Genomic DNA, 15,912 nt, shown 5'->3' with positions numbered 1-15,912 from the left:
ACCTATTGTGATCTCTGACATGTTCACACATGAAGCATGAAAACATGAGTCACGCAGACCGTCAGCTGCTCTGCAAGTCCACAGGAGCTCTATTTATACACATGTATACATGGTACATTTGGCATTTATTGAAAAATTAAAAAATACTGTGGTCAAGGTCAAAACTGTCATCATCACATTTGCAGGAACCAAAACACAGCGAGTCATTACGTAAATCGTTCTTTCCACTTTATACAACATGCCTCCCTCAACACTACGCTCCAGTGCTTTCTAACATTTATACTCTGAGTGTACGGTATCCTGCTCAAGGACACTTTAGCACCAGCCTGGGATCAAACCACCAACTTTCTAATTAGCAGATCACTTGCTCTGCTCTGAGCTAAACCCATATATAGCACGTTCTAACAGATCTATGCTACGGTGGTTTACAGAAGAACAGTGGACCTGTCCTTTAATTTCTACTTCAGGTCATTTGATAAACTTGTAAGTACGTGGAAGTCCTGAAAACTAAGATAACCAACAAAGCAAATCTTGATGAACAGCAGCAGACTCGTGTTTCATAACACTTTTTACAGACTGAAGGTTCTCCAGTGAAGCTGTGACTCAAAAATTAAATCTTTCAGCACACAGCCTAAATAAGGCCACGTACCTTTTATGGTGTTCAGTATGTCCTTGAGATTGCCAAAGCTGTTGAGTAATGGGTCCTGTTCTTCGTCCTGGGTAAAGAACAGAATCTGATTGGTAAGGAAACACTCACACAGTATTATCAGTATCATGGGTTTACTGTTTGGCTCTGAACAAGAACCAAGCAGACTGACTGTAGACAGACATACAGCCAAGCTGGAGCTCATCACGTGCACGCTGGTCACATATTGTTAGTAAATCTAACTAACTGTGTTGAACTTACTAGTGGAGTGTGGGTATTCCATCTGGAGTTCCTCTTTATGGCTCCAACAACAGTGCTAATTTCACCCTGGACGATGTAGATGTTCTTATCCACCATGCTGCTTCCTGACAGAAAACACATAATAGCATACGGTCACTTCTAGAGCCAGGCTAAATAAGCTGAAGGCATTTATGATGCAGCTCTTCATCTGTGGCTCCATGCTACACTGATTTACGTTAGCAAGTGAAAGGTTACTTGTTCAATTGTAGGTAGAGGAAGGGCATCCAGTGTAAAAAGTACGCTGGGTGATAATGATTGGATACCTGCTGAATCTGTTTTCTGCTGAGGGCTGAGGGGACTGGAGCTAAAGGATGGCCCATGGACAGGTACAGCCACTGAAAGACGTGTACTGCTGCCTTCTCCCTGACAGGACCATGAAGGAATTCTGACTGACTGCCTGCAGATGGGTGACCGTAATGATAGCCCCTGCCTGTGACGTGGATGATGCAACCATGAGTGGTAACGCCGCTAAACGGCTAGGAAAACCAGTGGTAATGTCTAATGTATCCACCAGGGGGAGCAGTGTGGCGCTGCAGTAATTTACAGGCACTACACTCTTCCTCAGGTTTCTGCTGCCTGAGGTATTCACTGAGCACTTGGTCAGTTGGGGCCATCTTCCCAATGTATTCTTGGACTGTGGTGCTGACACTCACCAGTCCCCGGCCCCCTTCCTTTAGCTTAGCGTACAGCCTCAGGGTGCTGGACTTGGGGTGAAACCCTCCATGCATGGTCAGGAGCTTTCTTGTCTTTATGTCAGTGGCTTCTATCTCCTCCTTTAGCCAGCTTATTGTCCCAGCAGGGTACCTGATCACGGGCAGGGCGTAGGTGTTGATGGCCCGGATCTTGTTCTTACCGTTCAGCTGACTCCTCAGGACTTGCCTGACCCTCTGCAGGTACTTGGTGGTTGCAGCTTTCCTAGCGGCCTCTTCATGGTTCCCATTCGCCTGCGGGATCCCCAGGTACTTGTAACTGTCCTCTATGTCTGCAATGTTGCCTTCTGGTAGTTCAATCCCCTCAGTTCTGACTACCTTCCCTCTCTTTGTTACCATCCGACTACACTTCTCCAGTCCGAACGTCATTCCTTTGTCATCACTGTATATCCTGGTGGTGTGGATCAGTGAATCGATGTCTCGTTCACTCTTGGCATACAGCTTGATGTCATCCACGTACAGGAGGTGATTGACAACTGCTCCATCCCGTAGTCGGTATCTGTAGTCAGTTCAGGCCTATGCAGAACAGCAGTGGGGACAGAGCATCTCCTTGGTAGATCCCACACTTGATAGTGACTTGTGCTATGGGCTTGAAGTTGGCCTCTAGTGTTGTCCGCCACATCCCCATTGAGTTCCTGATGAAGGCTCTTAGGGTCCTGTTCATCTTGTTTAGTTCTAGGTATTCCAGGATCCATGTGTGGATCGAGTCACAGGCCTTCTTGTAATCAATCCAGACAGGGCACAGGTTGGTCAGTCTAGTCTTGCAGTTGGTGTTTACCTACTCTGGTATTATTACCCATCCCTTTCTGTGCCCCGCTCATGTTTTGAGCCATGTGCTCATTCACATCATCTAGTAGATCTTCAGAGGATGCTTTACGTAGTCGTGGTAACTGGCTAGGGAGGATCCAAGTTTCAAGCTTCGCTATGATCCCATCTCTCAGGTCAGTTTCTCTCACACTCAATGAGCCGTCTTCCATCACACTTGGGGCTTGGTACCCAATCTCGGGTGGGGGTGATGTTATCTACCCCCTGACCTGTTGCCCTGGCTCCCCTTTGCCATACCAGTTTTGCTGCCGTCAATCTGGTAGTATTGACGGCGGCATCCAGTAAAAATATTGGTGGTCGCCAGCAGTGTTGGTCAAGTTACTTGAAATAAGTAATCCGTAACTAATTACTGATTACTTCCCCAAAAAAGTAATCCCATTACTTTACTGATTACTTATTTTCAAAAGTAATTAATTACTTAGTTACTTTTTAACAACACAATTTACAACCTGAATAGGTGATAAAGTGATAGATCTTTCAGCCCAATTCTACTTTTTCTACATAATCCATCATACAAAATGTAATCAAATGGAAAAGTCTCTTTTTAAAAACTTGTTTTATTAGTTTTAATCTTTTAACTTTATGCATCAAGCAAAAATTTAATTATCTGCAACATTCTCTGACTGGAAGAAATTAGTTTAACATTTAAACCTATTTTCTGCACATTCCAGCACATAAAATAAAATATTTTTTTGTGTTTACACTCAGTCTTTCAAATAGATGCAAGTAAAACACAGCAGAAAATAAATAAAGTCAAAGACTCAGCGGTCCTTTTGCTCTATTTTCACCTGTAAAGCAGGAGTAGGGTAGGCGGAGGTTTACCCTGGTGCAGGTGTGCAGCGGTCAGTGGAAGAATCCGCGGGTTTCTCTGTGAGTTTCCCATTACGTCGTAGCTACTCGGTGCTTGCTCAGAAGTTTAGGGGTTTTTTTCGCTGTAAAAAGAAGTTTTCTTCCCACGCACAACGGACACTAATGTTTTTGTCACTTTTTATGGAATCAAACTCAAAGTAAGGTCAGTACTTCCACGCTTTAAACGCTGCACGCTCATACTCTCTCTGCACTCGATATATGATCCATTGTTGATCTGCACACAGCTGTTGTCACGAACGTCGCACTCGCTTACGTCACTGTCATGAGACATTCTCGCAAAAAAAAAATCACGGTTTTAGTAACGCAGCGTTCCTACAGGAAAGTAACGGTAATCTAATTTTGCAATAGTAATCCCTTACTTTACTCATTACTTGAAAAAAGTAATCGGATTACAGTGACGCGTTACTGCCCATCTCTGGTCGCCAGTGCTACCCCTCGGCCTCCTAGTAGATGCACCCATGTTATTTTTTATAAATCCTCAGTGACATCTTTCCCCAACTTATTGTTGTCAATAGATTTTTCAGAAAACGGCCCTTGGTCACCAGGATTTAAACTAGTCCACGATTTTTAGCAGATGCACCACCAGTATGCTTTTCAAGTCAAACCATAGATATTAAAAAAAAGAAACATACATTATTGATCATACTATTCAGAACAGATAGGTTCCAATAGAGATTTGAGTAGGTATACTGTGTCATTTTATGTGTGAGACTTAAAAAAATTCAATGTCAAATACCAAATTTCTACAAAAACTATATGAAAGTAAAGTCTTCAAGCTTCAAGTTTAAGTCTAAGAACTATGACCCCTAAATGTGCATCGAATATAAGAAGCAAACAGCAAACTTCCGTGTCTGGCTTTCCAATGCCTAAAGCCAATATGGATAACCAAACAGAATCAAAATGACATGTGATTTATATTTGACAAGCAGTACAGGTCTGAATAGTTGGATTAACCTTGTTCCTTTTGCCATGACTCTCATGGCAATTTTTCATACCCTTCATTTTTTGAATATACAGAAAGCAGCCTATTTAAAATAACACCCAGATATAAGTGTAATAGCTGGATACAGTGACAGGCGTATAGCTGATGGAAAAAAAAGGATAATAATATTAAGTAGATATTGGTAAGAGAATGAGCCCAATGCTCAGGAGCTGACAGTCTGGAAGAATTACCAGACATTCATTTCATGAGCCACAGTTGTTAACGGGTCTGTAATTTCCCCCACAGCAGAAAGTCAGAGGTCTCTAGTTCTTACATCTGGGTGAGACAACTACATCTACAGTGTTACATACAGAAGAGGACAGAATCATTAGGTCCCTATTTTAAAAAAAAGATGGCGTATTAGAGTCGAAATTTAGAGACTAAAGTTGAACATCTAGTTTGTATTTCCAGAAAAAAGTCGAAATGGTTGTTTCGAGACAAACCACCACAGTTCCCAAACTGTCCAAGTTAGTGACATCACACTTAAGAATTGTTTTTTATTACAAGGAAGGAAATTATTTCTCTTTTAGCACAAACACAGTGTGGTGATAAACATAAGGATGTTAAAAATGCAGTAGAGGAAGCGGCATCAGGTGACATGGAACAACCACACAAACTTGGGAGAGTGGATTTATAGAAGTGAAATGCTGGTAATGGACAGATACAAGGTTACAAGGTGACTTCCACAAGCACAAACATCCTCCACTTACCTAAACTACAGTGAACATCCACAGAATGGACATTGAGATAATAGAGTCATAAGTACTAGCGTCAGCTGACCAATAAACCACACTGGCCGGCCTTCAAGGTGTGGCTGATAAATACAAAAAAATAAAATGATCCGACCAAGACAAAAACTGTGGCATTTTGTAAATATAATAATAAACGCGAATTCACTTTGTAATTGTGTAACTTTATTAGTCCTTCTGAAATGCGCCAACAACATTGAGAGTAACATCCTCCTCTCTGCCCCTTAATGCTCTCTGGTCGCTATGGTAACATGTAAATATTACTTTCAAAATAAGACGCACAACTACAACACGGGAAAAGACCCAGGAAACCGAGTTAACGATAAAAACCCTGAAGACCATAAATTTCACACCTGAGCCTCAACTCTCGGGACCTGGTACCAAACGACGGTACCGGTCAGTGGCCCGGGGATTGGGGATTCTTTCGGTCACTACCCACAGCTCGTGACCATAGGTGAGGGTAGGGACGTAGACTGACCAGTAAATTGAGAGCTTCACTTTTACGCTCAGCTCTCTCTTCACCACGACGGACCGGTACAGCGTCCACATCACTGCAGCCACAGCACCAATCCGTCTGTCGATCTCTGGCTCCCTTCTCCCATCACTCGCGAACAAGACCCCGAGATACTTAAACTCCTCCACTTGAGGCAGGAACTCATCCCCGACCCGGAGTGGCCACTCCACCCTTTTCCAGCTGAGAAATCTTTGGTTTTTTTTTAGTAGTGTCCTCTGTGTGCAGGGGCCTTTATTTAGTGACACCTTGTCCTACCTGCTCCTTGTAATGTTCATCTCAGTGGCTGGTGATGTCACTAGGGTCGTGCTTATGGATGATAATGTCGGGCATCGACAACAGTCAAAATACGCAGCAGCAGCAGCAACTCACCAATGAAGCACATTTTACTATTGTTAAATTTAATTAATTAAATTAATGTAATTATAGTCATCATAATCAATTGGCCTCATATATTCATGTCTCATCTCCAACAACAGCTGACACAAGCAACAAAAATTAGATGTATTTTAGGTTCAGCTAATGAAACCTGACAAATAAATATCTTTGTCACAGTTCTGGTTTTTATTTGGTGGAAACCAAAACATCTTTGATGGGGTGCCAGGATTTTTTATGTGCAGGAAAACATTTTTATGGTTAACTTGTACAAACCCTGTGAAATCGTAATATTTCCTTAGAAAGAAAAATCACATAATACCAACCCCATAAACAAGCTGAGTAAAAAGTAACAGTGTTTATGGTTTGTGCTTGTTTTGGGGGAAAGTGGTATTTTTAGCCTGTGTCTGGATTACAAGCAACTTCCGGTGATTCAACCTCTGTGTCAGAATGCAGACAATTTTATCAATCAGTGTAAAAAGAAACAAAAACTAAATAAACTCAGCCATGCAAGCTTCTGATAATCTAATATGCTATGTGGCTAATTAGATTAGGCAGTATCTCCTTAAAGACAAACTCAACAGGCTCTCTCTCATTGAAAGGCATTTATCATTTGAGCAAAAGAAAAACATGGCGTCAGACTTAAGTTTAATCGACGTGCTGACGAACTCAAATGTAAATGAGCAATTTACGGGACCAATTACCTGCAGGCTACCTACTTAGCTTAACTAGCTAGCATGTTATTTAGCTACTGGTAGCTGTGTTTTCATCATCCAAGCCACTATGTACATCCCTGATTTGCTTAGGATAAACTTCCGCTGAGTAAAACATGAAACGCTTCTGTTGTCCATTTGAAATGAATATATTACCTGTCTATGGCGGTTGTATCGCAGATGAAGTCCTTCTATAGCTAATGCTAGCCTTGCTCGGTAAGCTAGTAGGCTAGCCGGCCAAGAGTGAATGAAAAAGACCAGAGTTCAGTTCAGTCTCCGCAATGAAACAAAGCAAAAAGGTCGGACATCCCACAGTGCGATAGCGAAATATTCCCAAACACCGCCTCTTCATTCGCTTAAAAATGCTCGACAGGTCAGTAAAGTCTACACCTTCCAGCTGTCACTCTGCTCTTAGTAAACACACTGACGTGGAAAAGCTCGACACTCTCAACCGAACTTGATTGCACAGTTTTGATTGACGTGCTACTGAACCAAGTAGTTTTTAAGGTTATATACGGCTTCATTATACAAGTACGTATCAGATCATGAAATAAGGCTGATTGTTATATTAATGCTTGTGTTACTTTATAACTATTTACAAATAACAGGGGTTCTCAAAAATACCACTTGCGTTACATAGCGATAAAGGCGGGACTAGTGGCGTAGTTAGGTTGCGAAGGACAGATGACGAAAGCACGAAAGGAGCAATCCCACTGTGACGCTTAGCTGTCATTTGGTGAGTTCTGGCCATTACACGTACGTTTCGTTACATTTCTAAAGCAGTTAATGTAAAATATTTGTAAAACCGCTTAAATTAAAGCTGAAAGTCTGGAATTCAATCACACACTGACGGATTTAAAATCCTCTGTGGTGCTGTACCAACGCAAAACGACACAAATTCTATCTTTGTCAAACAAATCATGACCCTAATTGCATGGTTTGATCTGACATATTATTGTGAGTCATAACACTGAAGCATCGAGCTGCATGTTACTGTTGCTGCTGCAGATCTCTCATTTGAACTGCTATGAAACATTTTTGCCACCAGTTTTCTAACTATTGTTTTAAAGGTGATACTGACACACACTCCATGGTGACTGGGTGCATAACTTATTGTTTTCTTTGAAACAACTGTACTGACTCCAGTTCCTTCTGTAGCTCTCCACACATCGTCCTCGGCTCTCGGACGTGGCTCTTGGTACTAAGTGGAAGGATTGTTTTCTAATATCTGATGCATTTCGGCTGTTGTCATGGCTTTCCCTGCCTTTTTGCACCTCTCTTTTTCAAGAGTTTAATAATTCTCATTATTACACATGACTCATCTATGGACACTGAAGGTTTGACTTCTTAGCATGATCTGGGTTATCAGTGAAACCTAATAAAACATTTCATGTCAGCAGCACCTTTAGAAATTGTTGACAGTTCAATGCTTATTACACAGCTGTGCAGGTATCCGGTTGAGTATTGCGTCTTTCCTGATGTGTGTGTGTGTGTGTGTGTGTGTGTGTGTGTGGCCAGTGTTGGGAAGGTTACTTTTAAAATGTATTCCACTACAGATTACAGATTACATGCCCCAAAATGTATTCTGTAACGTATTCCGTTACGTTACTCAATGAGAGTAATGTATTCTGAATACTTTGGATTACTTAATATATTATCATGCTGTTTACAACTACATGAATGTACTATTGCTGTGATTTATTACTGTTACTGAAGGTCCGCGGCTCCGAACCGTAGTAAAGGGACCTCTGGCTAATACGGTGGGTTCTGTGTCGGGCTCGTAGCTGAAAACTAGCTTTACTTTGTTGTCTGGGTCAACTTTGCTAGCAGAGACAGAGAGAGGCGTTGAAAGGCTGCTCCAACAGAACTTATTGTTTCAGAGGAAAACACGAACACGGTGTACAGTCGAGTCTTAATAGCTTACTTACAGCTGGGCTGTAAATAAATAAATACGTAACGGCGGTACATGTATTCCGTTACTCCCCAACACTGTGTGTGGCTCAGGGGCTGTTCTGGTAATCTCCTGATTCAGCATCTGAAAAGAGACACTGACTGCCCGGGCACATCATTGGTGTCTCACACACTAAGAGACAAGATTGAACATGAAAAATTCAATTTTATTTATATAACACCAAGTCACAACAAGAGATGCCTCGAGGGAAATAATACAGAGAAACCCAAGATGACTGCCTATGACCAAGCGCTTTGGCGACAGTGGAAAGGAAAAGGTCCCTTATAAGAGGAAGAAGCCTCTGGCTCAGGGAGGGGCGGCAATCTGCCATGAACAAGTAGGGTGAGTGGAGGAAGACGAGACAAAGACACGCCGTGGAAGAGAGACAGAGATTAATAATAACTAAATGACTAAATGAAGAGTGGTGTATGAAGACATAGTGAGAGACAAAGGTGACAAAGAAGAAACATCATGGGAATCCCCGGCAGCCTACGCCTATTGCAGCATCACTAAGGGAGGTATTGAAAGTGCAAGAACATAATTCTCTCACGGTGAATTATGTAGGACAACATCATTCAATTCAGTTCCATTTTATTTATACAGCACCAAATCACAACAGCAGTCGCCTCAAGGTGCTTTATATTGCACAGTAGATACAGAGAAAAACCCAACAATCATATGACCCCCTATGAGCAAGCAGTTTGGCGACAGTGGGAAGGAAAAACTCCCTTTTAACAGGAAGAAACCTCCGGCAGAACCAGGCTCAGGGAGGGGCGGGGCCATCTGCTGTGATTGGTTGGAGTGAGAGAAGGAAGACAGGACAAAGACATGCTGTGGAAGAGAGACAGAGGTTAATAACAAATATGATTCAATGCAGAGAGGTCTGTTAATACATAGTGAGTGAGAAAGGTGACTGGAAAGGAAAAACTCAATGCATCATGGGAATCCCCGGCAGCCTACATCTATTGCAGCATAACTAAGGGAGGATTCAGGGTCACCTGGTCCAGCCCTAACTATATGCTTTAGCACAAAGGAAAGTTTGAAGCCTAATCTTGAAAGTAGAGATAGTGTCTGTCTCCTGAATCCAAACTGGAAGCTGGTTCCACAGAAGACTGAAAACTGAAGGCTCTGCCTCCCATTCTACTTTTAATGTATAATGTAAATTATACTGTGTTACATAATTAACCTGAGAGTGAAGAAGACTCCCCAGTTACACAAAGAAACTGGAGTGTGTTGATGTGTTAATATAATCCCCACTGATATGTAGTTAATTACTGTACATTTCATTGTTATTAAGAAACAGAGAAACGAGGGACACACTGTTAAATGCTCTGAGCCATACGTCAGAACAAGATCTAGAGTGAGACTGAGTCAGGGCCAGGAGTGCGATAGATACCAAATTAAACAGTTTGTTGAGTTTTCTGATTGTTAACAAACACATGTTAACTATTAACACATGTATGATCTGAAACATGTACCTGTTACATATCTGTCAGCATCTGAAAACCTACCCAAAAATTAAGACTTGAGGAAGGGAGCAAATCCTGTATGTATGCATGTTTGCTTTGTACTGGGTGGGTGTGGGGGTCCACTCAGTGTGTACCCAGAAGCCACCGTTTACACCCACACTCAAAAGCGTCTAAAATGTACTTGTGTGTGATCCTCTGCTCGCTCGTTCCCGTCTGTTTGATGACTTGGGAGATTTGTAATTGCAACATTTCTAAGCAAATATGAGCATGGGTTTCCACAGTGACAGATACACGGCACCCCGCAGAAATAACACACCGTGTGTTTTTGATGTCCTTACATAAATACTTATTTAAATATATTTCATTATCAGAGAACCGCTGTTAGCCGTCAAACCTTCCAAGACTCAAGAAATGATTTAAGGACCAGGAGTTCGTGTTGCACTCACGATATCCCTGTGCTGCTGTTATCAGTGGCTTATGAAACATCAGTTCTCTCTGTGACATTTCTTTATCCAAGCTAAAAACATTGATTTAAAGTCGTGGACATGATTGGGTTTGTCATGAGTGACAGACACAAGAATAAGCACTGATCTTTCTGTAACTCTGCAGGGTACAGTTTGGATTAAGGATGCACTTTCTTATTGGACGTAAACCGGGTGAATCTTCAGTAGAGTCGCGCCTACAGAACCATCCCGCTAACAAACCTGCTAACGGACCGAGTTTGATGCGTCCACTCTATTCAGGACGCCCGGGACAGCAGGGTGCGATCATTCACCGAGTTAATAGTTCTGATTAAATCTTCTGAACCATGTCCTCCTCACAGCTGATGTTGCTCGACCTGCTGAGCCTCCGGAGTCGCCTGAACCTGAATTCTCTGTCAGCGGGTTAGAAGAATGTGTCACATCTAGCTTCTGTCAACACAAGACTGATGCCTTTGAAAACTGTCAACAGCTGTCCTGACTTTAGCAGCATGAAGGTGGAGTTCATCATCAGCCTAATTTCACATTCATCCCTGCTCTACTGTAATCACACCATGATCTTCATTTGAATCCATCATTACTCCGAGCTAACCAGTTTATCCTGAACTAAACTGCAGATTATTTTAACCTTTAAATGACACCGTTTGTTTACCTTAGTTTGTTTTGTAGCACATTTGACAACATGTGCAGAACCAGTATCTGATTTGAAGCCATGAGCACTTGATGTAAGCTGAGTCAGCAACAAACCTCTCCTCTTCCTCGCCTGTCCTTCTTTCTGATCTTTCTCCACCTGATTGAAGTTAGTTAATGGAGGAACTGAGCATGCTAACCACCTGCACTGATGCCGCTCTTTGCTGTGTTGCATCATCCAACCGGTCAACTTGGAGATCTCACCTGCCCTGGATTAATTATGCGCACAACCACATGACATCAGCGACAACTCTACTGTCCCTGTTTGCATCCCCAGTCGGCCACCAGCCTCCACTTTTTCCAGATGCTCTTTGTTTCCTCTTTACAGGATATCTTACACCATCATTTCCAGTTGAAGCAGCTGAAGCATCAATGGCGTGAGAGGGGCTGGGCTTGGTGGACGGGGAAAGATATGGCCTGGTTGATCCAACCTGGACAAACATGACAACTTTGTATAATCTGAAGACTCCCTACATTTTGATATCATTGCTTCAGTTTTATTTCTGAGAAATCTGGTGTTGTCTGATGATAAAACTAAAACCCTTGAAACTGGTCTTGTGCATAAACACCTGCAGATATAAAAAAATTTCATGGATGATGCTGCAGATTGTGTTTTAAGCTATTACAATAAAGCTTAGCTTCCACCCACTCGCATGGATAAGAAAGACACAAACCACGTGAACACAATTTTCCTACCCTCTAAAAAAATCGCCTGCTTTGTAAAGAGTGCAGAGGAAAGGGGAGAGAGTGATTCGTCCCATCATAATCACCTGTCCCCTCAGCACCACCGCTCCCCTGCAGCAGGCCAGAGACCACACCCCTGATATTGATCTTATCTGAAAAATAAACCATTAAATGTAGAAATACAACATCTTGAAATACTTTATTAATCAAACACAAACTGTCGCTAAACCTAAGATATTCTTGAAACGTTTACAACAGACAAAAATCTCCATAGTCCTGAATGCACTCCAATGTTTCCAGAACTCGAGCTGTAAACTGGGAACCAAACGAGGTTTTTGTGGAGGTTTCATGTGGGACATGTGGTCTCTGTAAACTGACCTACATGCTCAGCGAGCTGCACAGTCTGAATTCTTTGAGCTGGTTGCAACAGTCGTCTTTATTAAAACCAAAGAAGTGTCTCTTGTTTACTCTTCACTCTCTGCCCTTCTGTATCACCTGAGCTGCAGAACACAGTAGTTTATCAGTGCTGGCATTCAGCGTGGGCTTTTCACACACCAGGTGTAAAAGAAAGACAAATACACCTGCCTTCGATTGTCGGTCCTTTTCATACCCAACCTGCACCACTGGTTGGGTTTGCAAGCCTCCAGGGCTAGCATCAGCAGCAAATGGCATTGAAAGATGACAAACAGTGTATTGTGTATATGTGTAATATCATATCTGAAGGGCCACAGCTGTGTTTAGAATGTGTTAACGTGTCAGATAAGTGTGGTTCATACGCTTCTGTGAGTCAGTGTGGGACCGCTGCTCTCTCACTACAGTCCAAGCGTCCTCTTCCCCATCGTCACGTTAAGAAACATAATGTGAGATGTTTCTGCTGTGATTTTTGACCTTATGAAGTCCTCATGTGTTTGTTATTTTTCCATACTCCCCCGATCTTTATGGAAATTAATTATTTAATAACTGATTGACAGTGTTGGGGAGTAACGGAGTACATGTACCGCCGTTACGTATTTAAAATACAAAATATGAGTAACTGTATTCTGTTACAGTTACCGTTTAAAAAGGTGGTATTTAGAATACAGTTACTTTGTTGAAATTACACGGCGGTCTTTTCCTGTTTCATGTGTTCGGCTATGCCCTCTCTGTTTTTGGTAATTCCTGCTGGTGGAAACCCAAACAAAACACGCGAGGCTCTCTGTCTGTGTCTCAGTCTCACGGCCCGTGTCACCTCTACTTGCAGCCGCATAATGAAGTGAAGAAATATTGGTAAAAAATTATTCACAAAAAGGATTTAATATGAAGGCAATAGGCAGAGTGTCACAGGCATCCCATATGGAAAAGATATATATAAATCTATAAAGTTTGTATCTGTCTTGCATGAAACTTGTATGAAAAGCAAACAAGAGTGAAAACAGATACGAGTATGAAGTAAGTCAAATCTTATGCAAGTCTTTTATAAGTTTTTTCTATTTCTTTTCCATATGGGATCTCCCTAAAGCATGTAGCATCATAGGCAGTGTAGTCCGTGCTGCAGGGAGAATGGACTGCCATACCCGTTATGTGTCTGTGAGCGAGGGAGGGAGAAAAAGGAAAAGTACGAGCTGTCATCGAGCAGAAACGGGAGCTGGAAGCATGTAAATATAATAATAACCACTGCAGCCAAGAAGAGAGCCTGACGAGCCCAGCTGTAAGTAAGCTATTAAGACTCGACTGTACACCGTGTTCGTGTTTTCCTCTGAAACAATAAGTTCTGTTGGAGCAGCCTTTCAACGCCTCTCTCTGTCTCTGCTAGCAAAGTTGACCCAGACAACAAAGTAAAGCTAGTTTTCAGCTACGAGCCGACACAGAACCCACCGTATTAGCCAAAGGTCCCTTTACTACGGTTCGGAGCCGCGGACCTTCAGTAACAGTAATAAATCACAGCAATAGTACATTCATGTAGTTGTAAACAGCATGATAATATATTAAGTAATCCAAAGTATTCAGAATACGTTACTCTCATTGAGTAACGTAACGGAATACGTTACAGAATACATTTTGGGGCATGTAATCTGTAATCTGTAATGGAATACATTTGAAAAGTAACCTTCCCAACACTGCTGATTGATTATTACTCAGACTGACAGAAGACAAAGTGACTGTGAGAGGATTTTCAGAAACTACTGAGTTAAGAAACGTTCTGGTCCAGAGTCAGTGGGTGTTGGCTGTTCTGTGTTTGAGGTAATAGTTCAGTCAAGTTATTGCCTTTGCATGTTTGGTTTTGTGGTATTTTCATTTCTCTTTTGATCATTTTGTTCTTCTGTGAGGTGCTTTTAGGTTCTTAGTTATCGTCATGTTTAGCTTGTGCTTTGGTTTTCCTTCAGCTCATGCTGGTTGTATTCTCCCTCACTCAGTGTCCACTCCTGTGTTAGGGAATCTTTGTTTTCCTTCCCCTGTCACAGTGTTAAGCTCATGTATCTTGTCTGCGTCTACTTATTTGTCATACTTCCTGTTTTATTTTGATAGTCCTCGTCTTCAGTATATTTCAGTATATTTAGTTTTGCAGTTTCCCCTCGTTACCCTCTGTGTATATACAGTGTGTGTTTCCTTTGTTCGTCGTCAGCTCATCTGTTTGTAAAACGTCAAGTTCAGGTGTTTCATGTTTAGTTATTTCTGGTCCAAGTGTCCATGTACGGGTTTTATGTTTTATGTGTTGGGTTTTCATCTCATCGTGCTTTCAGGTTTGAGTTGTTTTCCCAGTTTAGGTTTGGTCAGGTTAGTCTTTGTTTCCCTTTTGCTTTTTCCTTTGCACTGAGTTCAGCCATCAATAAAGTGGAGATCAGTCTCTGGTGCCTGCATTTGGGTCCTCTCCCCTTCACAGGTCTCCAGCACAGACACTAGCTCTGTGCAGTTCATCCCAGTTTCACATCAAATTGATCCAAAGCACCAGTTTGGAAAGACAAATCACAGACACAAGGACCAAAGCATAGAAACACAGGACGAGCTCCTGTTGGTCACAGTCGGCTCTCAGGCTGCTACAAAGAAGCCACCAACTGGAGTTACAGAAGGTTTATTTAACTCAACAATAGCAATCATGTTTATGTGAATCCATATCAGTGGTCTACATCAGTGTATGGGTGAGCTGGCAAGAATGTGAGATATGTCAGATAAAGACAATCTAACATAATCCAAACAAAGAAGCCAAACAAGCACCGGCACTGGCACAGGACTGGAGTCGAACAGACTGGGAGACTGGGAAGGCCCAGAGAGGCAGAACACTGGTCATCTCCACCCAGGGAACTCGTGCAACACAAGTACCAGGATGAGCTGTACCACGATGCTACGCAAAAGAGTTCTCAAAGTTAGGTTAAGCAGAGTGGTGAGAATCAGCGAGAAGCAGTATGGCTTACATTTGTCTGCCTTGGTGTTCCCCTGGACAAGCTGGAGAAATGTAGAGGTGAGAAGGAGTGGCTGTGTCTGTGCAGAGCCAGAGAAAGCATGTGATGCAGTGCCCAGAGAGTCAGTGTGGTACTGGATGAGGAAGTCAGGAGACGTATGTGGGGGTGAAGCAGGACGTGCTGAGGACAGAGAAACAGTGGTGAGGTGTGACAGATGGGTTGAAGGTGGAGGTGGGGTTACATCAGGGGTCAGAGCCCTTTGTTGTTTGCACTGGTGATGGACGAGTTGACGAGGTCAGTGAGATCTGTGGGAGCAGGTGGAAGACACGGCCAAAGTTTCATTCTACTTTCTTTGGTAAGAAGCACAATTATTATGAATGAATGACGTTAGCAGAAGCTAGAACTGGTGTGTTAGTGGCAGGACGACAGGTGAAGCAGTGAACGGAGCAGGGGCAGACTCAGTTTAAGAGTCTGGGGAAACTGTTCAAAGACAGTGCACCAGACCGGAGAAGGATAGCTGCAAGAGTGAAAGGGAACGTTTACAAGATGCTAGTAAGACCTGCTATGATATATGGTTAGGA

The 15,912-nt window shown here is 42.4% G+C and overlaps 1 protein-coding gene across 4 annotated transcripts in view; it reads right to left on the bottom strand.

The window, feature by feature from the left end:
- The window catches only part of gbf1 (golgi brefeldin A resistant guanine nucleotide exchange factor 1), a 75,162-nt gene extending 68,045 nt beyond the window's left edge, over positions 1-7,117 (bottom strand). For all 4 annotated transcript variants that reach the window (XM_087836989.1, XM_087836990.1, XM_087836991.1 and 1 more), the window contains exons 1-3: positions 6,838-7,117; positions 908-1,011; positions 650-716 (exon numbers count right to left, since the gene is read on the bottom strand). In XM_087836989.1, coding sequence (XP_087693115.1) covers positions 650-716; positions 908-1,003 — 163 coding nt within the window. In that variant the 5' untranslated portion in view covers positions 1,004-1,011; positions 6,838-7,117. The remainder of the gene's footprint in view (positions 1-649; positions 717-907; positions 1,012-6,837) is intronic.
- Positions 7,118-15,912: the final 8,795 nt, after the last annotated feature.

The sequence above is a fragment of the Neolamprologus brichardi genome, unplaced genomic scaffold (genome assembly GCF_056152115.1).
Source record: "Neolamprologus brichardi isolate AB-2024 unplaced genomic scaffold, ASM5615211v1 NODE_ptg000032l+_length_1147064_cov_1, whole genome shotgun sequence".
In the NCBI taxonomy this organism is placed as follows: domain Eukaryota; kingdom Metazoa; phylum Chordata; class Actinopteri; order Cichliformes; family Cichlidae; genus Neolamprologus; species Neolamprologus brichardi.
This window is presented reverse-complemented; position numbering and strand designations above follow the sequence as displayed.